Below are 26,474 nucleotides of genomic sequence, written 5' to 3'. Positions count from 1 at the left end.
TCTTTCTTTCTTTCTTTCTTTCTTTCTTTCTTTCTTTCTTTCTTTCTGTCTTTCTTTCTGTCTTTCGTTCTTTCTCTTTCTTTCTCTTTCTTTCTTCCTTTCTTTCTTTCTTCCCCCCTCTCTCTTTCCCTCCCTCCCTCTCTTCTTTCCTTCCTTCCTTCCCTCTCTCCCTCCCCTCCTCTCTCCTTTCTTCTTTTTCTCTGGGCTGGACATATAATAAGCTTAGCCCACTCCAGTTTAGAACTCCTGAGCTCAAGCAATTCACCAGTCTCAGCCTCCCCCTGTGTAGGGCTTGCAGGTGAGAACTAACACACCTTTCTGGTGATCTGAGATAATGAATTCAATTTAATTCAACAAGCATCTTATTTAGTGCCTGCACATCTGAGCACCAGGAATAGAAGGAGAAAACAAGAGTTGGTCCCTGCCATTGAGGAGCTGAAGTTATTCTGGAAAGCTTAGGTAACTCAGCTTGGTGGGGAAAGACTAGGTGAGGAAATCTGAAAAGGTGATTTCAGAGGAAGGCCAATGGATAAATAAATTGACTAGATGGAGCAGCATGATTAAAGTACAAATTTATTGTCATTATTCCTTACTTGGGCCAACCAGTTGAATTTAAGAAAACAAACAGCTCAAGCCACGCTAAGGCGATCGTGAATTTCGCTTTAAATGTGGTGTTAAACCATTTTGGACCTGAGTCTCTACAGAAAACAATCTGGATGGGAATTCAAAATGGTTGTTTGTGATAATATTTTATCATCAGTTTCTACTTATAATTGTAATTATTATTATTAACACTTCTCTTTGTTATTTTTTTTTAAGGCAATTGGCGTTAAGTGACTTGCCCAGGGTCACACAGCTAGTAAGTGCCAAGTGTTTGGTCTGAGGCCGCATATGAACTCACATCCTCCTGACTTCAGGGCCAGCTGTATCCACTGTGCCATGTAGCTGCCCCTCTTTGTTATTGTCAATGATAATAATAGCATCTTTATAGAGTGTACTAGGATTACAAAGAACTTTATATACTGATTTTGTTTGATTATCTCCATTCTGAGAGGTAGGTAGTAGAAGTAATCCCTGCATTTTATATATGAGGAAGCTAAGGCTCAAATAAGTTAAGTGACTTGCACAAGGCACCATGGATACTAAATGGGAGAGTTATGGTATTTTGATTCCAACTCCGAGGCTCTTTCCATAATACTGTATTTCTACTTTGAAATAGACTTTATAGGACCACAGATGGAGACCTTCAAATGGGAATCATAGGATTTAAAGTTAAAGGGGACCCTATAGGTCCTATATTCCAACCCCCTCATTTTAAGGATGAGGAATCAGGCCAGAAAAGTTAAGTGATTGGCCCAAGGTAGTGACTGAGCTAGGATTCAAACTTAGATCCTTGGAACCCAGGCCTCTTTTCCACCTTACTCTGCTTATCCATAAATACAAACAGTGGTATATGGCATTATAAACATTTTAATGTCAGTCTCTAATTCACCCTCTCTCTCCTGGGAGAAGTCAGGATATGGAGACTTGGTATGGCAACCTGGTGCATGAACATGAGCATGATTGGAAAGATGGCTTACTCAGCAAAAAGGCTCTGTATTGCAAAAGTTTCTGCACTACAAATAAACACAAGTGTGATTTGTCAGCACTTGTGAAGGGAGGTGAGGGGACAAAGTTACAGCCAGGATAAAAAGAAAACAAATGGCCTTCCTTACATGTCTGAGCTAAGTTCTGTGTCTCCTCCAGGGCCTAGGACAGTGCTCTGCACACAGCAAGTGCTTAATAAATAGTATTTCACTGTTGTTTTTTCACTCAGGTGTTCCAAATTTCCTTCTGCCCTTTCTCCTAGCAGTTAAAGTTACCAAAATAATTTCTGGTCAACTAGTAAAATAAATTCACCAAATGGTGACCTCCTCCATCTTTGGAAGGTTTAGTTAATAGAGGTAACATATGCAAAGGCAGCATCTTGCGGAACCCTTAAAGGTTTATGAAAATGTCCCATGAATCTTCCTTCTGGAATTAGCAAAAACTGTACGACCAATTGGGGGTTAAGATTGCATCCCCCTGCTTTGATTTCTACTCTATTGGAACTCTATCAGATTCCTCACCCATCTCCCCATTCCTCCCTCTAATCCTCCCCTTCCATGCCCCCAGCCCCACACCCCTAACCTTGCAGGACACATTGAGGGATAGCTACTCCTTGCAGTGCATTGAAGAGAGGGCTGAATGCATGATCAGAGGACCTGGGTTTTAATCCCACCTCTAATATTATCTTGTAATTTTGGACCAGCTATTTCCCCTTCTGGCTACATCAACCTCTCAGGGTCTCAGTTTTCTCACCTGTAAAATGGGACAATTAGACTTGACAATTTCATTCCAGCTTTAAATCTCATCCTCTAGTCTAAATCCTCATCCCTGTGAGAGATCTTAGGTCATTGACCTAGTGCCAAAAGGTTCCTGAAAGGTCATCTAGTCCAGAGATACTAAACATGTGGGTCACTGTGCATCATGAACTAGATTAAAATGTAACTAGGAAATAGATACAGAATGAATAAAAATACAGTAAAACATATACTATTATTACTAGCTTTCTAAGTTAATATGTGTCCCACAGGGATCATTATATGTGACTTAGTTGTCCCTGTTTCTAAATGAGTTGGACACCACTAATCTAGTTGAATCCCCTCATTTTGCAGATGAGGAAACTGAGAAGTGACTGGCTTAAGGTCATATAGGCAGTACATGGTATAGCTATAATATGAACCCAGGACTTTTTAACACAACAACAACAGTAATGATAACAACAACAAAAACTAGAATGTATATATGGCACTTTGAGGTCTGCAAAGTGTTTAAAAAATATTATCTCATTTTATCTTCACAATAATCCTAGAAGGTAGATACTATTATTGTTCCCATTTTATAGATGAGACAAATGAGGCCAATAGAGGTGAAATGACTTGCCCAGGACAGCTAGTATGTGTCTGAGGCTGAATTTGAACAGAGGTCTTCTTGATGCCAGGCTGGTCACTCTGTGCACACTAGTGCTCTTTCTCTAGGAAGATCCAGAGTTGAAGGGACCTTAAAGGCCATCTTTCTAGTCCAATACCACTCCTCCCCACCCAGTCTTACAGATAAAGAAATGATGGTCCAATACGGTTAATTAACTTGGCCAAGGTTACATAGAAGATACATGTCAGAGATAGGATTTGGACACAGATCCTCTGATTCCAGAACTTGGGTTCTTTCTACTATAGCATGACACCTCCTTGAGATTGAGATTAAATATGATTCACTTTAAAAAGAATGTGTAGAGCCTCTATTTGCCAAACACTGTGCTAGGTGCTAGGGATACTAGGATGAAAAAAACTGAAACAACCCCTGCCCCTGAAGAGCTTACAGTCTCCTGAGAGATGGGGATATAGGAAGCTCCAGTGGGGAGACAAAAACTGGGGGGAAGGGGAAGGCGGAGGATTGATTTCCTTGTAAAGCATGGCTCCATCCGTTAAGGATGTGGTTGGGAGGTAGAGAGTAGGGGCTGGGGTCAGGGGATGAGGCAGAGAAGCCAGGGAGGGCATCTCACATCCAGCAGGCAAGGTTCATTTCATCTTGCATGTCTTGAACACAACCCAGATGGGTGTTACCATTCTGCATTTATTAATGTTAGTGGTGAAGAGAGGAGAAAGCTTCAGAAGGACAATATCATAAAAAATGTGAGCCTCGAGGGGCTGAGAGGGCTCAAGTGTGAAAGCCCTGCACCCAGGGGACTGAGGAGAGAAAGGCAGAATGAATACTGATTACTGTTGACACTGGAAGAGGTGTTCATTGGGCAGCCTGAATGTCACAGCAGAATCATCCTATGGAAAAAAAAAAGAAGGAAAAGAAAGAAAAAACTCCCAAAGCCTCATCCCTCCCATGATTCCTGTTTCCATTTCAATTGATTTTTAATGTAGCACAATCCTATCTAAATGCTAATTTTTCCTTTGAGTTTGGAAGGGACAAAACCGCCAAAAATTCTAAAAGAGATTAAATGGAAAATATTATTATTAAAAACAAGAGGGTGGGCATGGCCTTGGCCAGCTCCTCTGGGGAATTGCATTTTGACAGGGGCATTTGTTTTGGGTGCAGGATTATTATACAAATCAGACAGCAAACAGAAGGGAAGAGTGTGAAGTTTCACTCTTTTACATTTGCTATTATTGCTAGGCAGAATACCCTGATCAGATCTCATTAGGCTGGCCGGGCTCTCTGTCTCCTGCCATCTATCACATACTGAAGTGAGAGGCATTAACCCCAGCCAGCCCGGCTCCTTTTCTCCCTGCCCTTCAGGAATGCGCTCTGAGTTGAGTTTTAGAATCCTCGTGGATCCAAATCTTGCTACCTAATGGAGGAAAGAAGATCAAACCACAGTGATAAACAAAATGCATGTGTGTGTACATACATACACATGATCACAAACACATTTCTATCAGACACATGTATATGATCATGGATACACATGCATGCAACCTTTGTGTCTTGTGCAACATAGAATGTATTGCATGTATACCCATATGCACATATACATGCATGCATTATGTACACATGTTTTTCTCTATATTTATGTGTGTATTTGTCCATGTGTGTTGGATATGCATGGATTGTATCATGTATGTATTGTATCATATGTGTATGCATATCTTTATGTATGCATGCGTGTGCATGTCCGTATGTGTCTGGGCATGTGTGCATGTATACATGTATATGCGTATATGCTCATATGTTTATCACCTACTGTGTGTAAAAAGATTTGCTAGGCCCTGGGGGAGAAGCAAAGCTTAGGTAACACATGGAGGGGAGCAGGCCTCTGCCTGTTGCTTTCTTTCTGATTCCTACCCTATAAATCTCTCTCTCATCTCCCACTTTTACCAAGTGCTGAGTTGCTCTGTCATGCCCCCTCCTCAGTATTGGGAAAGACCCCTGGATGAACTGAAGGTATATGGATGCTCTCCTTTGTGTGTCTTTGTGAAAGTGTTTTCCTTTCTCATGAGCCAACTTCACGGGCACCTAGGAACTAGTTCAGGGGTATGTGTGTATGTGTGTGTATGTGCGTGTGTGTGTGTGTGTGTGTGTGTGTGTGTGTGTGTGTGTGAGAGAGAGAGAGAGAGAGAGTATGTGTATGTATGGGGGTGTTTAACCATGAAATCTATCTTCCACCCAGCCCTGTGAGGTGTGAGGTGAGGACAGACAAAGCCCACCGGCTGAACCCTGGATGGCCCCTGGCCATGGTGAATTTGCCTTCCTTGATGTCTGTAGCACTTAATGTCTCTATTGCTTATGTGGGCCTTAGCACAAGACATTGTTCATTGAGGTTTTTTCCTGATGTCTTCTTGAGCCCTAGTGTGTTTTGGGGGAAGAGTGCTGGACCTGGACTCAGTGAAGATAGGTTCAAATCCAGCCTCTGACCCTTGTTAGCTGTGTGGCCTTGGACTAGTCACCTAACCTCTCCCAGACCTATTTTAAATCCTTCATAAATTGGAGATAGTAACATCTATCTTTCAGAGGGATGAGGATCAAAGGAATCACCTGCACAAATGGGTTTTCAAATTTTAGAACATGATATATGTCATTTTTATTATGATTACCATTGTTATTATTATGATTATTCTTCCAACTAGATTGTAGGCCTCTTGAGGGCAGGGATTGTTTTTTATGCATCCCCTGTAAGGAATGGGTGGGAGGGGGAGGGGAAGGACCATGGCAAGACTTGTGTTCACTCATTGTCTCTGTATCCTGTCTTCTCTTGCCTGAGTCCTCCGCGGGAAATTAAGTACAACTGCTCCATGAGGGTTTGAAAGAAAATGGTGGGGGCAGTTAGGAGGTGCAGTGGATAAAGCACCAGTCCTGGAGTCAGGAGGATCTGAGTTCAAATTTGGCCTCAGACACTTGACACATATTAGCCGTGTGACCCTGGGCAAGTCACTTAACCCCAATTGCCTTGCCAACAAAAAAAAAATGGTTTGGCCAGACCCAGCTGATGGATATGGTTAATGGAACACAAGCTGAGAAAGATTGTGTTCACATGTTAGAAAGCACTAACTGTCAGAGGGAATTTGCAGACATAAGGGGTTACTTTGCTGAACAAGGCCCTTCACAATCTGACACCATCCAACCTGTCCAGATTTCTGTCATGTTATTGCCTCCACGTACTCAAACCAAATTGCTCTCTGAGCCCCGAGTTCCTCTGTTTGGATTGTTTCCAGTTCCTGGAATGTCTTGCCTCCCCTTCTTTGACCACTGAATTTCCTCCCTTTTTTTTAAACTCAACCAATTCATCTCAATTCAAATGTTATCCCTTCCATGAAGCCTTCCCTAGACCTCACAGTTAGTAATGACCTTCCCTCTTAGATCTCACATAACACTTTGTTTTGTACCTCTCTTATATCCTTCTAAGGATCTTTGACTTGATGGTGGAAAGGACCTTAGAGGACATTAAGTCCAACCTTTACATTTTACAGATGAGCAAACTGAGGCCCAGAGAGGTTAAGTGACATTTATATTGGGTCATACTATATACCATACTATATACACATCCCATCCCATACTGTGGTGAGATTCAAATCCAGGTCTTTGTGACTACAAGTCCTGTCTATACCACTACACATGCTGCAATCTGGGTATTAAAGCAATCTTCCATCAACTCTGCATGTATCCAGTATATCCCCACTTATGTACATGTTGACTCCTCCATAAGAATGTAAGCTTCTTGAGGGCAGGGATTGTATTTTTCCCCATTTTTTCTTTATATCACAAACACTTAGCACAGTGCCTGCCTAACACCTAATAAATGTAGTTATTCCTTCCATATCTTGACTTTCCCCATCACAGTTTCAATATATTATAGGTAGGCATAAGAAATTAAATGGGAATTTTGGGGGAGTTTTGTGGAAGCTGCAGACAAAGGTCAGCAGATGACACAGAGCCTATGACCAAATACTTAACTGAAATTTTGCAACAAGGTACTATAATCACTCCATGAAAGAAAAAGAAAAAAATTCAGATTTCTCTGGTATGAAGGGAGTGCCAAAATTTTTTACACAGATTTTCCAGATCATGGGGGGTATGTGGAAAGGATAACTGTATGTAATAAATATTTATTTATTGATTGAATGAATAAGTTTAGGTATCTGTGGTCATGCCATCCCTCTATGATACTATAAACTCCATGAGGGCAGAGATCATGCCATATCTAAACACACAGTAGGTGTGCTTAACAAATGTTTATTGAATGGATGAATAAATGGATAAATGAACAAATGAATAAATGAGTACAGTCTTAAAGCTGATGCATTTTATGATGAATGCTGGAGAGGATGTAGGAAAACTTGCACACTAATACATTGCTGGTGGAGCTGTGAACTAGTTTAAGCATTCTGGAAAGCAATTTGGAACCATGCCCTATTAAACTGTGTTTGTCCTTTGAACTAGCAATACTGTTAGCAGGGCTACACCTTAAGGAGATTAAAAAAAATGAAAAAGACTCATATGTACGAAAGTTTTATAGCAATTCTTTTTTGTGGTGGTAAAGAATTGAAAACTGAGGGGATGTCCATCAACTGAGGAATGAATGAACAAGTTACGATGTATGAATGCAATGAATACTATTATGCTCTAAAAAATGAGGAAGGGGATAGTTTCTGAAAAACCTGGGAAGACCCCATTGAACTAATGCAAAGTAAAACGAGAACTAGAAGAATAATCTACACAATAACAGCAATTGTCAAAATAGTAAACTGTGAAAGACTTAGTAACTGATCAATACAATGACCCACCACAATTCCAAAGGACTCATGATGAAAAATTCCACCCCTCCCCCAGAAAACTGATGAACTGAGAGTGGGGACTGAATATTTTTTTTCTTCCTTCCTTTTTATTCTTCCTCCCTTTCTTTTTTCCTTCCTTTCTTCCTTCTTTCCTTCTCTCTGTTTCTGTCTCTCAGTCTCTCCCTGTCTCTGTCTTTGTCTGTCTGTCTCTGTCTCTGTCTCTGTCTGTCTGTCTATCTCTCTCTCTCTCTCTGCCTTCCTCTCTTGAATGTGCATAATACAGAAATTTGTTGTGCAAGAGTATACACATTTGTGATAGGAGAAAAAAAAAGAAACAAAAGCAAATGAATTTTAATTCAATCTCCCAGACTCCTCGAGTCATTGTCACAGAACGTCCTGGTGCTCCTTCTTGCTGTTGGCATGCCCTTCTTTGGACCTATTTCTGCCATTTTAACAGAGGCAGGAATCTTTTCTTTTCTTTTTTTCAAAGAATGAGCCAATCAAATTCTCTCTGGACTTCTGCCCAGTGTTCTGGCTGGCTACTCTCCTGCATGGTGTGTATGTTTTCAGGGTGGAGTCACCAGGGTGATGACAAGTTAGAACTGACCCTGAACTACCCTCTTCCCCTGCACATTCTTTGAATATTCTCCCTCAACGCTGCAGGAGTCAAATGCAACAAATGTTTCCAGAAAATCATTAACTCTGCCAGTATCAGTGAAGGGGATCCATTAAGGTTTGGTGTGCACAGAAAATGCATTTTTTATTGAAAAATAAGTCTCTGGATTTTTCCAATCCAGATTGGAATAATTGGATTATTCCAATGTAGCTTTAAATTTTTTGTTTGTTTTTTTTTTTTTTGCCAGATATAACCTGACAGACTTGTCTTCGCCTAATAGAATGCAAGCTCTTTGAAGGCAGGGACTGTGCCTTTGTATTGTATTCTTGGCACTTAGCACAGCACCTGGCACACAGGGCTTGATAAACACTTTTTCATTCATAGCGAGCTGGATTTGGAGTCAGGTAGAGCTGGATTCACATCCCACTTTTGCTCTTACCAGCCGTGTGGTCCTGGGCAATTTTCTGAGTCTCAGTTTTTGTTCAGTTGTTCTACGTGTCTGACTCTTTGTGACCCCATATAGGGTTTTCTCAGCAAAGATATTGGAGTGTTTTGCCATTTCCTTCTGCAGCTCGTCTTACAGATGAGGAAACTGAGGCAAACAAGGTTAAGTGACTTGCCCAGGGTCACACAGCTAAGTGTCTGAGGCCAGATTTGAACTCAGAAAGATGAGTCTTCTTGATTCTACACCTGGGACTCTATCTCCTGTACCACCTAGCTGCCTGAGACTCAGCTTTCTCCTCTGAAAAGCAAAGACAATGGTCCCTGTAGTCCCTTCTTCACAGGATCATTGTGAGACTGTAAAGTGCTTTACAAACTGCAAAGTGCTGTGTGAATGTCTGCTGATATTTGTCATTGAAATAGCATGTTCAAGATCCAACTTTGTGGCTTTAGCCACTAGTCAATCTGCCCAAGTTTGGGCATTTTACAATGTTTGCTCAGCATATGAGACTGTCTAAGGTGCCATCTTGATCAAATATACACGCTTCTTTTGTTTTATATAATAAAATAACCAGTTTAACATAGAATACAATATAAAAATATAATAAAACAAGCAATCCATACAACAATTTAAGGTTTGAAAATGACTTCACAGCCATTATATCCTTTGCTGCTCACACAAAGGCCTCATGAAAACCCTATGAGGAAAGTACTGAAGGTAACATTATGCCCATTTTTCAGATGAGGAAACAGGTTCAGACTTGTCCGACTTATTACTTTACTGGTTACCCACTTCCTCTAGTAAGTGTAAAAGATTGGAGGCCAGGTCTTTTCTGCCTTTGGACCTCTACCTTAAGGTCCCAGTACATAGGGTTCAGTTCAATTCAACTCAACAAATATTTATTAAGAATCTACTGTGGACAGGGTAGGCAAGGGGAACCATGGATGGTCTCTTGGTGGTTTGCATTGTGCTACACTCTTTCTTGACACCTTCCTTTGGTCCTGTGCCATCCTATCTGTGTGAGCTCTTCCTATTAGAATGTAAGCTCCTTTAAGGCAAGGGCTAGCTGTGGTGTATTTGTAACTTACTATGTGTCTGGTATATAACATTTAAAAATGCTCATTGATTCCTGAGTTCAAATCTGGCCTCAGAAACTTGATACTTACTAGCTGTGTGACCTTGGGCAAGTCACTTAACCCCAACTGCCTCACCAAAATGCAAAAAAAAGAAAATGCTCATTCATTCATTCATTCATTCATTCATTCATTCATTTATTCATTCATACATCCTATTTCTCAAACATGTCCTATCCAAAATGGAAGTAGTTGTAGATGGGGCATGGCCAGGTCTGGGGAGAGGTTAGCACTGTGCAGCTGCTCTTTCTCCTTACTTCAAGCCCAGGTGGAACCCAGCTCCTTGTGCTTCAGATCAGGATAAAATGAGATGTGAAGGGTAAGGCTGACAGTGAAATCCATCAGTGTTCCTTCTCTTCATATGAATGTCTCCAAATAGTCCCCAGTGGGGCCTCTGAAGAGACATTTCAAGGGGATGGCAATAGGGGTAATCATAACAGTGAAATGTGGGGTGATATTTGTGCTCTCCTATGGGCATATGTACTATTGTGTGCTTGAGGAAAGAAACAGGAAACTGTCCAATATTTTGTATTATTTCAATTATTGCTCACCTTCCGGGTAGCAGGGGTTCAAAAGTATATATTAAATGAAGGATTGATTTAAAATGGACCATACTTAAAGGAAAAAATGAACAAACAAGAAAACCAGTCAATTTGAATCTTCAACTAGAGCAGAAAGGTAATGCGCCAGAGTGGATGGTGGGCTAGCCTTGGAATCAGAAGACCTGGGTTCAGGTTTTGCATCTGATACATACTGTATAAATATACATAGTTTCCTCATAGCTGTGTGAACTTGGGCAAATCACTTAGCCTCTCGGTTTGCCTAAGCAACTCCCTAAAACTATAAATTAATGAGGAATTGCTGATACAAATCAATGAAGGGAAGTCCCATACTAAAGAATTCCACCCATTGATGAAATCACAGGCACAGATCAAGTAGCAATCCCTGCCCCTCTCCAAGAGAGCAAACTGGCAACAAACAAGTTTTTCAAAATAATGATAGTGATACCTTACTATAAAATGCCTAATATGTGCAATGTGACATGATAGGCACTTGGTTGGATAAACAAGGATAAATGAGGCATGGTTCCCACCCACAAGGAGTTTCCAATCTAGTAGGGGTGATAAACCTCCATAAGAATGGAATTCGGTATAAAGTAGGAACATCAAGGGTACCATCCAAGGGACTTAATTACTGAGTGGATTATAATGTCCTCTTCCCAGCAATGTTTCACCTAAAGTACCATCCTATGGCACAGACTTCTAGGACCTATACAACAATATTATAGCAAAGTTCCAGACAATTCCAGCCACATTAACTTGATGCAAGCACAGAACACACCAGAAACTTTGGAAAATAGATAAAGAGATGGAACTATTTTGTGAAACCTAATGAGTCCAACCACCTTAAGTTAGTTATTCAGTCATTTTGCCAGTCATGTCTGACTCTTCGTGACCCCACTTGGTATTTTCTTGGCAAAGATGCTGGAGCGCTTTTGCCATTTCCAAGCTTATTTTACAGATGAGGAATTGGGGCAAATAGAGGTAAATGACTTGTCTAGGGTCACACAGCTATTAAGTATCTGAGGCTAGATTTGAACTCAGGTCTTCCTGACTCCAGGCCCAGTGCTCTATCCGCTGCACCACCTAGCTGCCCTTACCTTAAGTTAGCTGAGTGCCAAATGCCATTTAGCTTGGATCCTGAAAGTTATTGAGTCCTCCAAACAGAGATATTGCCTAGCTGTACATAGGATCATGCAGTTCATGAAACCCATGAGATCACCCCGTCCAATCATCTCATCTTACAGTTTCTGAATGCCTGGAGAGGTTTACAGCATGGACTTTGACAAGGAACATTAACCTCCCTGGGCCTTAGTTCTCTTATTTGTGCAATGGGGATTGGGCTATAATTTCTAAGGCTTCTTTTGGCTTATGCAGTAAGTAGCAGAACAGAATTAGAAGCCAGGTCCTCTGAATCCACATTCAGTACTCTTGCTACGGTATGGGTAGCAAGATGTGAGTGATTGGAATCTGAGGTTAAATGGCTCTTCTCTTTCGTGGGCATGCCCATTTCTAACAAGTATGAGGGGTTTCCCATTTCCTTACCCAGGTTTCAAACATATCTTCTGGACGCAGCCTGCGTAGCGTGGGTCTGCAGGGAAAGAAAAATATTTTACTCAGAGCTCTTATTTGCAACATGGCAGTCTCATCCCATTGACAAGCTTGGGAACAGTATATGGCAACAAGAGGTTTCAACTCAGATTCAGCTCCAAGGACCAAAAAGGTAAGGGAAGCCCCCCTCCCATCTGCTCCTTCCAACATGCTGCAAAGGAGATGAGCTGAGGTACATCGTGCAAAGAACCCCACCTGTATACACTCAGGCCCTCCAGCTTTAACTTAAGACTTCTCCCCACTCCCACCTCCTTCCAGAGGGTGTTTTCACCCAAAGATCATAAAGAATTTTACACATATTGGAAGAGATCAAGATGCTTGCCCATACCTCCATAACTCAACAACGTCTTCTTCTTTAAAGTTTACATTGATTATATTACCGTTAACAGATCCTTGCTGCTGGCATTTGTAGCAGCAGCAATAAACATATTTGATCAGGTTTTAAAGTTAGCAAAGCGTTTTCCAAACATTATTTCATTTGGTTTCAAAATCATCCTTTTATTTAGTCACTCTAGGTATTATTACCCACATTTTATAAATGAGGAAACTGAGGGCCAGACTTATTAAGAGACTTGCCCATGGCTACACAGCTAATAAGTGGGAGGGATGGGATTAAAACTCAGCTCTTTCTGACCTCAATCCAACACTTTATCTTTTACATCATTCTGACTTTCTATTCTGCCAAAGGTGCTGAAGACCTAAATCAATGAAGGGAAGTCCCTTACTAAGAATTCCACCCATTGATGGAATCACAGGCACAGATCAAGGAGCAATCCCTGCCCCCCTCTCCAAGAGAGCAAAAAGGCAGAGCCTTTGTACTGTCAAATGGTTAAACATTAGAAACTAATATTTTAATGGTAATGTCATTAAAGAAGATTCATTATCATCTGCTTTATTGCAGCAACCTAAGAATGATGGAGTCTTCCCATCGACTTGCAACCGAAATCCGCTACGTATGTTGTTGTCCCTATTAGAATGTGAACTTCTTGAAAGTGGGGATTATTTTGCTTTTTTTAATTTGTATTATTTTTAATTTGTATTTTTATTTGTATTATATGTGTGTTTGTAGTGGTTGGTACAGTGCTTTGCAAGTAAATACTTCATCAATGCTTTTTCATTCATTCATCTAGTCATCATTCAGCCATCTATTCATTCATAGCAACCTCTAGGCAGGTGAGCTGCTAAATGTTTAACAACTAGCTCTCTTAAATTACACATAAGCTACATCTATTAACATTTTCTCCATCATTTTCTTAAGTGTAGACAATTTAAAAAAATAAATCAAGCTCTGGTTTGTAGTTAGTTGTTTTCTGAGATATAAATCCATACACTGAAAATTTAACCATTGACCCTGGCAAGCTAGTTCAAGCCGTCTCTGGCACCCACCTGCCTCTAGGTCATGCCCCTATTTCTTCAATCACTTTGATTTTCCTCTCCCTCTCTCCCCAGCTCTGGCTTTTCATTATCCTCGATGACTTCCATATTCTCATAAATGACCCTTCAAACATCATGGCAGCCCCAAATCACACAGCTCTTCAACTTCCATCTGTACTTTACCTCAACCCCCCACAGGTGTTGTCTCATTTTAGGGCTTACCATCATCTCAAAATATTCCCACTGCAAGACTTGAATGCCCCATAGGCATCTCAAACTCAACATATCCAAAATGGAACTCATCATTTTCTTCTTCCTCTCAACCCCACTCCCATCCCTGACCACAACCAACCACTCTTCTTAACTTCCCTAATCCTTTGGGGCCTCTGTAAGTTTTTCAGTCTTCCAGGTTCACAATCTTAGAGTCACCATTTCATTCTCCTTGCCCCTCCCTACCCAGTTCTCTCACTCTATATCCAATCAGCTGTTATCTTGAACTGCTCTCACTTTGTAATTGCTTAATGAACTGAATTTGGGTGAATATAGAATTATTAAATTCCCCTATCTGATGACAATGATGTATCCTTCCACATTCCCCAACTTCTACTCTCCTGCCTCCCTCCTGAATATTCTCTTTACCTTCATCATGACCCCTGGTCCTTTGTGGATAGAGCTTTGGACCTGGAGTCCTAAATATTATCCCCTGAGCCAACTGATCTTTTTTTGGGACTCACACCTTCACAGTCCCACTAGAAAATTACCTTACCAGTTCACTGGCTCCCACTTGAGAATTCTCTTTTTTTGTACTTAGACTCTTAGAATCTTAGAATTTGATAGGTGGAACGGACTTCAGAGGCCATCTAGTTCACCACACAAATGAAACAGATTCTGACTACAACACACCTGAGAAGTACTCATCCAATGTCTACTTGGAGTTATCCAATGAGGAGGTACCCAGCTTGAGGCACCTTGGGACACACTTGAGGCACCCCATCTCTTGTTCCTGCTCTTTTAATCTCCAACCCTGGTATATCCACACCATTCTCTACCATCCCCCTTCTCTGCACATATGCTTGAACTCCTAATACTTTAGAGGAAGTCATTAAACTGTAGAATTCACGCTATGCTTCAACTGGGTCCTTACTGCTGCTGGCAATAGTTATATTTATCTCTGATTGGTTCCCTGTACTACTAATAATAGCTTGCCTTTATATGACACATTAAGGTTTGCAAATTACTTTATAAATATTATCTCATGTTATCCTTGGAATAATCCTAAGGGGTAAGTGCTATAATTATTCTTATTTTTACAGAAGAGGAAACTGAGGCAGACAGAGGTTTAAGTAGCATGCCCAGGATCACACAGTGAGTATCTGAGAAAGGATTCTCCAAGGCAACTGTTCCAAAACTTCTCTTATTTCTTGGTTCCCCCCGCTGCATGCACCTTTACTCCCTCACTGGAGGACTTTGTTTTACTGAGATGACTGAAGGCCTCCGTCACCATCTTCTGCATCTCCCCCTATGCCTCAAAATTTCTCCATTTCTTCCCTTCTATTATTGTCCTCTTTCAGTCCCAGCAAGTGAGGTAGTCCTCCTTGCCAATGCTATCTTCTCCAATAGGGCCTTCCATGGCGTCCTCTCTAGGCTATTGTGGGAGTCTGCTGCATTGATTGTTTCCTCTATCATTTCTTTAGTCTTCCCCTGTCTGTTTCTTCCTTCCCTGATGCTGACAGAAGGATAAAATCTCAACCATCCAGAGAAACGGTTTCCTTGTCCCTATTTTCCCCTTAAGGTATCATCTTATCTCTCCTCTCTTCTTTATTGCTAGACTTCTAAACTTCTAACTACAGTGGTTTAGATTCTGTCTCCACTTTAGCACCCACTCTCTCCTCAGCTCCCTAGTATCTGGCTTCCATATTCCGCCCCCGCCCCCTCTTGAAAACATTCTGTTTAAGGTCGGCAGTGAATGATCTCCTAAATGCCAAATCCAGTGTTCATTTCTTAATTCTTCTTCCCTCCCTGACTTGAACTTAATGCTGTTGATCTCCCTCTCCTTGACACTCCTGCCTTCATTGGCTTCTGGGACACAGCTCTCTTCTGTCCCCTCCCCTCCCCTCCCGCCTCTCTGACTGTTGTCCTTCAGTCATTTTTTTTTTTCCTCCTGATTCACTGCCTTATTCCCATTCACCAAGTGTAGATGACCCCAAGGATCCATCCTCAGCTCTCTTCTCTCTCTGTACTCTTTTTTTTTTTTTTGGTGATTTCATCCACTCTTGTGACTTAATTTATCATGTTTAAGCAAATAACTCCAAATCCAAATTTATATCTTCAGCTTCATTCTCTCCCCTAAACATCAATGCTACGTTTTCAACTGCCTACTGAACACTTTCTCTGCTATTTCCTAATGACTCTTCAAATCTAACATATCCAAAAGTTGAGACGTTCCCTTTCCCATGAAACCCATGGTCCTTCCAAATTCTCTCTGTCAGACTACCATTATCTCAGTCACCCAGGTTCTAATCCTGAGTCATCTTTGAGCTTTCACTTTCTTTCATTCCCCCATACCCAGCCAATAAATCAGTTGTTAAGCCCTATCAATTCTGGTTTTTCTTGTTTCTATCCATCTTTCTCCACACTCATGATACCACCCCTCCAATCCCCTCCCTCCCACTCATTTCTGGGCCTCATTGACTCTCATATGGATTGATGTAACAGCCTCCAGTCTCTCTTCCTCTCTAATCCATCTTTCTTAATGTTGCCAAAATATTCTTCCTAATTCACAGGTCATGCCCTCCCTCCAAATATCTTCAGTAGCTTTCCACCATCTATAGGATCTGATATGGAATTGTTAGCCTGCCAGCTAAGGCCCTCCACAATCTTACATTGACTTACCTTTCCAGTCTTATTTCATTCAACACCTCTGCCTGTGTTTCAGTCAGAGTGAACTACAGGCTATTTCCTGATCTTGTCCTGGCTTCTCCTGCCTCCATTCATTTGAACACCTTGTCTGCACCACAATCTTTCCATCTCAGACTGTTGAGGGAATCTCCCTCAGCCTCCATCTTCTTCTGATTCCTCCACCTTCCCTAGATTCTTCATAGTTTCTGAGGAAACTTTCTTATGGGTCTCATCTCTATCACAATCTACCTTTTAAAATATATTCTAACATCAGTAGAAAATTGATATCCTTTGTTGTTATATTGCTTTTATTTTTTAATATAACCTTCCTCTGCTTCCCTGCCTAGAGAAACTTGTAATATAACAAAGAATACAAAAGAAAGAGAAAAGACAAAAACCATTCAATCAAACTAGTTAGCATATCAATGGAGTCTGCTGGTGTGTGTGATGTTCCACATCCATAGTCCCCCACCTCTCTCACTGCCTACCTTATATATCTCCTATCCTTTCAGGGACAATAGGCTTCTTGTGTTATGGGGATCACACACTTAAAACTGGAAGAAAACTTAGAGATTATCTATAACTCCCTAGTTATACAGATAAAGAAAATAAGTCCCTCAAAGGCTGACGATTTTTTCCTAAGGTCACACAGGTAGTAGCAGAGTTGGGAATGACTCTAAGTGAACTCCATTTTTATTTTTATCTTTTCATCCCCAGCACCCAGCATAGTGTCTTGCACATAATAGGCATTTAAATGTTTGCTGAATCCAACGGAATTGAACTGAGTCTCTGACTCAAGAAAGCCTTCTTCTTATACCAAGTAGGCACAGCTTCCACACAGGTTTAGGAACAAGATGAGAGGAACAGGAAAGGAGAGATCAATCTATCTGAATGTCTTGTTCCAGGGATGCTCTAAGTTGGAGACAGCTAGATGGCATAGTGGATAGAGTGTGCTAGACCCGGAGTCAGGAAGACCTGAGTTCAAATCCAGCCTCAGATACTTACTAGCTGTGTGACCCTGGGCAAATCACTTAACCTCTACTTGCTTCAGTTTCCTCAACTGTAAAATGGGAAATGATAACAACACCTACCTACCAGGGTTGTCGTTGTGAGGATCAAATAAGGTAATATTTGTAAAGCACTTAGCACAGTGCCTGGCACATAGTAAGTGCTATATAAATGTTTGTTCCTTTCCCCTGCCCTTATTACATGACTGACCCTCTTCTTTTGCTGATCATACTATTCCTGGATAATGTCTTTGACTTCCCCTATAGACTTTTAGTCCACAGAAATCTACTTATCATTACTCTGAATCCTTTGAAAACAGCTTTTCCAACACCTAGGGTATGTGTTTGATTATACCCAAATTTCTCTCCTTTTCTGTCACAAACTCTGGAGGGGAATCATCCTTTCCTCCCAGTATTCTCATCATTTCCACTTCAACAAGTTCCTCCCTATTAGTGAAAATCAGACACAGGGCAGAATTTCCCATTGCTAGTCCCGTCACCTTTTGAAGGATGAATTTAACACCAAGGCAAGGCAAGAAGTTATTAGTTGCTCTGCTTTTGGTAGAGACCTCCAGCAGATGTCCAGATAACTGAAGTCCCCAAACACTACTATATCATGTCTGTGTCTGGCTTGTGATCTGTTTCCCCAACTCCTCACCTATTTTCTCTTTCTGTCCAAATGGTCCTTATGGAATATCCCAATGACACAATATTTTTTTGTTTCTCCCTCCATTGACCTTCTCCAGGATGCTCCCACCATGCTTTCCTCCCATTCCCACCGCCATGTTCCTGGATTTCCTCATATGACAGATTTTCATAGCTGAGGAAAGAGAAGCTCAAAGGGGTTGAGTGATTTGCCCAAGATCAAATAGATAATGGCAAAGCCAGTATTTGAATCTAGGTTTTCCGATTTCAAATCCAGTTCTTTTTCCACTGTATCATTGTGCTCGATTTATAGTCTAGAAACATGGTAATATTCCTCTTGACTGCATTCGGGTATTTGCCTGGTGGTCTATATTTGTATAGCTGGAAGAACAATGATCCACTTCTGTCCCTTCTCCCAAAGGTATTCTAAATGGTAACACACAGGACTCTGCACCCTGTGAAATTCATTTCTGAAAAGGCCACACTCCCCACCCCCAGCCCAAGAGCTCAGTAATAAGGACTATTTCTTAGAGGCCCTGAAATTGTTGATTCATCATGGGACTTTCCTAACCAAGTTTTCCCCTGCAGTTCTGCCAGAATGTGGATGGCCCCTCCCTCCCTCTTCGCAGAGGTGGGGGATTATGGGTTTGGAAGACTGCATATGATGTCAGGTTTGATTTTTTTTTGGTTTTTGTTTTTGATATGCTGTTTAGTTTTGCCCAACTTTCCCCTACACTCTCTCCACCCCAATGCACTTTTTAATCGTTTATTAAAAAATGTTCACTGGGAGGGAGGAGGAGAGGAATACATTGGGATATATAGATGTAAAAAACAAAAGATTCTAATAAAAATACAAAAAAGGAATTTCCACCATTAGAGAGTTATTATTTAGGGATAAGGCATTCTTTCTCCAGGGGGTCCCTGTTAAAATGAAAGTATGTGTTTTAGAGTAGTAACATATTAACCCATGAACAATCACTGACATATTTGTTTATCAGGTTAGTTGTCCCCTAGCAGAATGTGAGAAGACTTCACTGTCACGGCTCTTTCAAATTGTTCTCTTAGGATCAGTTGTACTTTGGGACATTGAGAACTTTTCTTGGTCTCTGATGGCAAAGGCACAGTCTTATTAGGGCCCAGGGGGATTGGCTGATTGCACAAGTTTTCAAGAAGAGGAGGGCTTTAGGAATTGCTCACGGCATGGGGTGTTATCTAAGTGGTAGGTAGTAGAAGGGTACTGTGGGGGAAAACCCCCAAAAAAGGAGAGAAGGTGAACAAAAAGAGTGGAGAAGGACCATAATGTATAATTTTTTTCAACTAGGGAAAGGAATTTGAAGCATGTCTGGGGCAGACATAGTGCCTTTGTATCAACCCCCCCCCTTTTTTTTTTAAGCAATTGGGGTTAAGTTGCTTGCCCAGGGTCACACAGGTAGTAAGTGTCTGAGGCTGGGTTATGAAGTCAGCTCTTCCCTGACTCTGTAAGTTCAATGCTCTATACATTGTACCACCTAGGTGCAAACTTCAACACAGACACAAATGTGCCCAGGGTTGACTCTGCCTGCAGCAGCCTGGCATTATGGGACTTTCTCTTCTGGGTGGAATAATCTGACTTTATCTGTAAGGGGTTACCACATCGGATGTCATAGTATACCTAGGGCACTCGGTGACCTGGAAATATGCACCTACCAAACCCGGAAAGATAATTTCCAAACTTTTGGCCACTTGTGGTATAGGCCCAATAGGCATTGACACCAGAAAAGCCCTACCCCATTCCCAAGGCTTTGGGATCCCCTGGGCTCCGAAGAATGACCTGTAGTGAGATACCTTTGGTGTTCCTTCACAAACTCCACAAGCTCTTCCTCCGTGTAAGGTTTATCTGGGATTGCAGTGGGCTCTTCCATAAACGGTTCATAGAAGTCAACCTCATTCATCTTCAGGGTTAACTTCTTTGCAACCTGTGGAAATGGAATAAAATAACAGCTAGGGTCAGAAGAGTTTCCCTGAACACCGGTGCACAGCAGTGACTGAGCTGTCTCTTTGAGGGAAGGGTCTGTGTTCTCAAAAGTTACCTCAGCAGGGAGGGGGAGGGGAAGGGAGGAAGGGGAGTATAAAAAGGCAAAGCTGACAGACTGGTGCAGCCTTTCTGTTTCTTTATGGCTTCTCAAACCTAGCTTTGTGACTGTAGGCAAGTGGGCAAGCCTCTCTATGTCTCAGTTTCCTCATTTACAAAATGAGGATAATAATAGCTCCTATTGTCATAGATAGCTAGAAGGAACTTGAGAAACCATCTAGTCAAGCCCTCTAATTATTTAAAAGAGGAAACTGAGGCCTCAGCAAATTATCCAGGGTCATACAGGCGGTAAATGTCAGAGGTGGGATTTCAATCCACTCTATTTCTGAGTCAGGAGGATCAAATGGTATCAGAAATGCAAAATGCTTGTAAAATTGATATCAACAACCATTATATGGAATCAAGGAGCAATTGGAATTAAAATTTGAAGAACTTAATCACATTTTCAGCAGAGGTAGAATAGTGTGGAGATAAGATGCTGGTGGTGGAGGCAGGAAAACCTAGGTCCAAATCCTGCCTCAGACCAGTCCTAGCTAGGTAGTTACAGTCAAGTCATTTTAGTGCTCTGTGCCTCAGTTTCCTTATATGTAAAATAGGGATAATAATTCTTGTAATACTTACATTGGAAGGTTGTCATGAGAATCAAATAAGTCAAGAAGACCTAGGTTCAAGTACTACCTTTGACATGTACTGGCTACATGACCTGCTCAGCCCCACCTCTCCCTAATTTTCTAAGTCTTTAAGTTATGTAACAGTAACTGATCTGACTTCAGTATAGTTTCCTTACCCAGAGTTCCTAAGTCAGTGAAATCACAGGCTTAGACTTCTTCCCTTTTCCACAAAAAAAAAAAAACACTTTGAAAATTTTCAAGTGTTAAATCAATGTAATTTATCATTTTTCTTACTACCATAATTTTATTTTTCGCTATTACTACCATTTTATTTGGAAGGCGTTGGAGAAGGATGGAGTAAAGAAAAAAAAATAAAGAAAAATAGAAAGCTGAAAACAATGTTCTGGAATGTGAGGGTGTGTGATTGACCGAGCTTCTGGAGGCTCCCTGGGACTCAAAACAAAAGCCTTTGTTAACAATGATCGGCCAAGAATCCTTCCCCTGATCTAACCCTTTAGCCTCCTAGCTATTTGAGTGGGAGGGCCAGCCTGGAGAATTATGTCTCTTGGTGCCAAGTTCCACTCTCTTCTGGCCATCTCTCCTGATGACCCATATCATTAGCTGAATTTCTCCTGGCACCAGATGAAAAGCATGGGGGACCAGCCAATGGCCTGGGTGACATTTCATCTCTCCCAAACCCCCACTGGCATGTTTGCCTCAGGAGTCCCTGCCCTCGGGACACCTGATGCCTCCTTTGTGAAGGGACTGGAGAGGCTGAGAGTGTGAAAGCTCTAAAGAAAAACCCAAGTGGTTCCTTCCCTTTCGTCCAGTGCTGGTGTGGGAAAGAAGATACCTGAGCCATGAGTGACAGTGGGGAGATGCCCAGATCAGCTGGCTGCCCCCTCGTGGTGGTCACTATTCACTATACCAATTGGATTTGGTAACATGAGTGGTGGGGAGTGTTGTAGGGAGTTCAAATCAAAAGACCTTGGGAAACCCCAGCATTTTGTCATCAGTTTTGATGGACTCCTGGCCTTCCAACTCCCAGTAGAATCAATTGTTTCTGTTTGGTTTTGTTTGTTTTGTTTTTAATAAGCACTTTGCCAGCCTCCACCCAGTACCTTTTGTTAAAAGCAACTCATTTGGCTCAAAAGCAAAAAGTGGGGAGAACTGGGAAAAGAAGTGGAGGAAGGAAATTGAATTGTCATGTCTGTTTGGAGGGGCAGGAGGCTGAGGCGGGCTTCCTTCTCCATATACCTCTTCATAGGTTCAGAGATTTAGAGCTGGAAGAAGCCTCAGAGGTCGTCTGGTCAAACCCCCTCACTTTCTAGATGAGAAACCAAGGCTTAGGGTGCTGAAGTAACCAGGGAGGTAGCACAGGTAATAAACAGTCGAGCCAGAATTGCAACCCACATCTTCTGAGTTTAAATCCAGCACTTGGCTAACTATACTACATTGTCTCCTGTCTTCTCTCTGTCTCTGTCTCTGTCTCTCTCTGTCTCTCCTCTTCTCTGTCTCTTTCTCTGTCTGTCTGTCTCTTTCCCTCTCTCTCTCTGTGTCTTTCTCTCTTCTCTGTCTCTCCCTGTCTCTATTTCTCTCTGTCTCTGACTGTCTCTAGTACCCTCCAGCCTCAGGTTGGATATTGACACTGGACCCTGACTTTCTGAATTCAGTTACATCGTGGCCTAGATGGTAGAAAAAGTAACCACTCGTGGAGGGGAAAAGGAGGGAAAAATGCAGCAGAGGGAAGTACTTAACTACTATTTTCTTGGATTCTTTCCATATGTGTTTTCTTTGGAATTTGGATCTGCCTCCTCTCAGAGACAATATTCTCATTGACGCTCCCAAAGAAATTAATACTGTGTCTTCCTTTAAGCTATTCCTGTATTCATGAAGAAGCAGAACTTCTCCTGGGGGGTGGGAGTGGGGTAGGCTAGTGGGTAGGTAGTGATGATGGGTACACTCAAAAAAAGATTTTTAATAAAACATTTTATTAAATAATGGAAGAAGAAACATGCAGAGGGGCATATAAAAAGAACAGTTTTGTCACTACCTTGTTAAATTAAATATATATGTATATGAGTGTGTGTTTATGTGTGTGTATTCACAGACACCACAGAGATAGACCTCAGAGACTATCAAACCCAACCCTTTCATTTTAAGGATGAGGGAACTGAGGCCTAGGAGGTTAGGTGACTTTGTATAAAATGACCCAGATTGGGTCAGAGCCAGATTTTTAACCTGGGTCCTATAATGAGAGGCAGTGGATAGATTTAGATTCAGGAAGACTTGGTTTGAAGCCTACTTCAGACCCTTATTAACTGTATGACACTGGACAAGCCTCTTAACTTTACTGGGCCTCAGTCTCCTCATCTGTAAAATGAGGGGGTTGCAATTGACAACATCTATGGTACCTGCCAGCTCTATGATCTATCCTGCCTGTGTGTGTATATACATATATATTTCTTTAAGAATATATATATAATATACATTATACGTAATGTATATATAACATACACATAGCACATTAAAGTACATACATAGAAGTTTATAGTTTCTTATACAAGCCTATTTTTGTTCAACTTTGTATAGCAAAATGTTTGTATCTGTTAGTTCACAATAAAAAAAGAAAATTTAATTTGAGAAAAAAAGAAATAGAGCATCGTCCTTGTTATCATAGGGCTTGGGTCCCCACCTCAAGACCCACAATTTGGACAGGCCTCTCTTTTTGTTTCCAAGAAGGCCTAGTCATAGACTGTCATTGAGTGGTCAGTGAATGAGGCATCAATTATTCAAGGAAAGTCTGCAAGCAGGGCTTCTTGGAAGCAAGAGGAAGCCTGTCCAAATGGTGGGTCTCAAACATAATCGGAAGTGTTGATGCATGTGTGTGCACGGCATGTGTGTGCTCTGCACTTATGCCTGGGCCAGCAGGATTTTAAGTTTAGATAGAAAGTCCAGATGATGTATAAAGTCTAGGTTCCCCAAGGAAAGTTTTTCCAAGGCTTCCCTTGCCTCCACTAGCCCTGGAAATGCCCTCCTGGTATCCCTTGGGAAGTTCCTGCTTTCATGCTTCTTACTGTCTGTGGATGCAAAGAGATTGAATTCACTCTTTACCTAAAGTGGAGCTCATTCATTCTTTTGACAAATATTTATTGAGAGTCTACTGTGAGCCGGGCTCTGTGCAAGGCTCTGATCTGACTCCTTAGTGTTATTACACTATTTGAGAATGCTATATTAAGAGCTGAATAGGCCCTCTGGTGACCATATAACTAAGTAGTTGAGCCTCTTATTTATTTTAATGGTAGCAATGGATTTTGCCAGAGGAGAGGAAAGCACTAAGACGTTTATATGGTGATCACACAAGGGCAGACAGTAGTGCCAATGCTTATTCTAAAAACGGTCAGCCTATATACCCTGTGAGTCTGTTTAGGTGCCATTTCAATTGATGAGAAATGAAACCAGCTTAGGACAATTTGTAACATCCCTCAGAGCTCAGAAGTAAAGATTTCTCAACATCGGCCTTCTTGATCAACTTTGCTTTGTTAGCTGGGAGCTTTCTTCTCTCCAACATTCTCCTGTATTCAGTGGGTCACAAAGTCCTCCAGCTAAGTCATCCTCTACAATATCTTTGTCCTTTCCTTTCTTTCATCACTACAACAGCTTTCTAATGGGTCATCTTGTTTTTAATATTTCCCTGTTCTAATTCACACTGTTGGCATTCACTTTCTCAAAAAACATTTTCATCGTCGCTATTTGGGGCTCTTGTAAAACCATCCTAACTTGTCTTCTTGCTTCCACTACCTTTCCCCGCCAATCCATCCAGAACTAAGTCATTTTCCTCAAATATGATCTTATTGTTTCTCTGATCAAAAACCTTTTGATCAGAGCTCTCTAGTGCCCATAGGATAACATTCAAACTCTGCATCATTGAGCACTTGCCTGGCTTTCCAGGCTTATTTCATTCTACTCCCAGTACGTATTCTGCACCCAGCCAAAATAGCTTGTTAGCTATTGCCAGAATTTATCCTTCATGCCGATTTTCAGAACTTATCCTGTCCTCTCCTGCCTTCATGAGTTCATGCAGGCTATTCCCTATGTCCAGAATAGACTTCCTACTCCGCTCAACCTACTCTTCCTTCCTGGCTCAGTTCAGGTGCCAAACCTTCTAAGAAGGTTCCCCAACCATAATCTGCCTCCAACTGCCACCACCAGGTGAAAGTTGTCTCTCCCTTTAAGTATTTTCTTAAAACTCTCTTCTCGGGGCGGCGAGGTGGTGCAGAGGATAGAGCTCCAGCCCTGGAGTCAGGAGGACCTGAGTTCAAATGTGACCTTTACTAGTTGTATAACCCTGGGCAAGTCACTTAACCCCATTGCCTAGCCAAAAAAAAAAAAAAACCAACCTCTCTTTTTTGCCCCTCAATATTCTCTTTCATACATCCTTGGATATGTACGTGCTGTATCCTTTCTCAAAGATGATAAGTCCTTAAAGGGTTGCTGCCATGTTGCTTTCCATCTTTACATCCTCCACACCCATCACCACACTAGTCACAGATGATGAAGAATTAAATTAAATCATATAAAATCTAAACTCTTTCTTATATTCAAGGTTCAAAATCAACTCTTAGCTTTCCATCTCATTACCTATTTCACACTCACACACACACACACACACACACACACACACACAATGTAGAGACACCAGATGGGACACCATTTACTTCCTATCCATAATTTTCCATCTTCATCATTTGTCATTCCTTAACATTGTCCTTCAGCTGTAGCCAAATTAGTCTATTTGCTTTCCTTTATTCCTAAACACATATATACTGTTTGCTGTTTCCTGCCTCCATGCATGTGCATACCATTCACCTCTCCAGTCTCTTTCATCCTTTCTACAAGTGTATATCCATTACCTCCTTCAAAAACTACCTAAAGACCTACCTCCTACTGAAGGCTTCTGAGATTAACCCCATAGTATTTTGGCCTTTCCTATCGATTGTCCTCAGGTATTGTTTGTGTCCTGCCTCCTCCACCAAATTGAGAACAACCTCCTAGGACAGTATTTTAATCCTTTAGGATATGCTAAAAGCACATAGAGAGTCATCAAAAATGCCTTCTGGCTGCCAACTACTTCTAATTATGCTGAGTACAAAGTTTCCACGGGCAGTATTCCTTTCCCTTTGCCTGCTACACCTGCCATGTTTGTGGGGATTGGGAAGAGGCCCAGTTCTTATAGAATCCAGAAAATTTCTTGGGCTTATAATAAATTCTAGGAAAATTCTGGAGAATAGGACAACTCCCTCTCTGACCAGAAATCTAATATAGAATACTCAGAACCATCTTGCCTACTTTGGAGGCTCTCCTAACTTAGAAATTCACCCCAGCCACTTCTGGAAGGCTCAGAGCAGGTACCATTTGGGATGATCTTATGGAATCTTAGGACTCCCTAGGATTTAGAGTTCCTCTAGGCCAAAGGCACTTTGCACTTTAAAGGGACCCTTTTATCCTTTCTGTGTTTTACTTCTTAAAAGTGTGATGGCAGCAGATGGTTAGACATTCCTTGAGGTAAGTCATTTTAATAGCCCTCTTTAATTCAATTGTCCCTTATTTCCCATGACTGGTTTCTTGGGAAATAGATAATAAGATTGAAAGCTAATAGGAAAGGAAAGGAAAGGAAAGGAAAGGAAAGGAAAGGAAAGGAAAG

At 41.4% G+C, this 26,474-nt stretch overlaps 1 protein-coding gene across 2 annotated transcripts in view; it reads right to left on the bottom strand.

Moving 5' to 3' along the window:
* Positions 1 to 26,474, bottom strand: part of CASQ2 (calsequestrin 2) — a 96,768-nt gene that overhangs the window by 22,506 nt on the left and 47,788 nt on the right. For both annotated transcript variants that reach the window (XM_027866780.1, XM_027866779.1), the window contains 2 exons: positions 19,913 to 20,043; positions 12,099 to 12,144 (listed from right to left, as the gene is read on the bottom strand). In XM_027866780.1, the coding sequence (XP_027722581.1) occupies positions 12,099 to 12,144; positions 19,913 to 20,043 (177 nt within the window). The remainder of the gene's footprint in view (positions 1 to 12,098; positions 12,145 to 19,912; positions 20,044 to 26,474) is intronic.

Source organism: Vombatus ursinus, unplaced genomic scaffold (genome assembly GCF_900497805.2).
Source record: "Vombatus ursinus unplaced genomic scaffold, bare-nosed wombat genome assembly UNPS02014782.1, whole genome shotgun sequence".
NCBI lineage: Eukaryota > Metazoa > Chordata > Mammalia > Diprotodontia > Vombatidae > Vombatus > Vombatus ursinus.
Note: the sequence above shows the minus strand (reverse complement) of the source record. Positions and strands in the feature narration are given on the sequence as shown.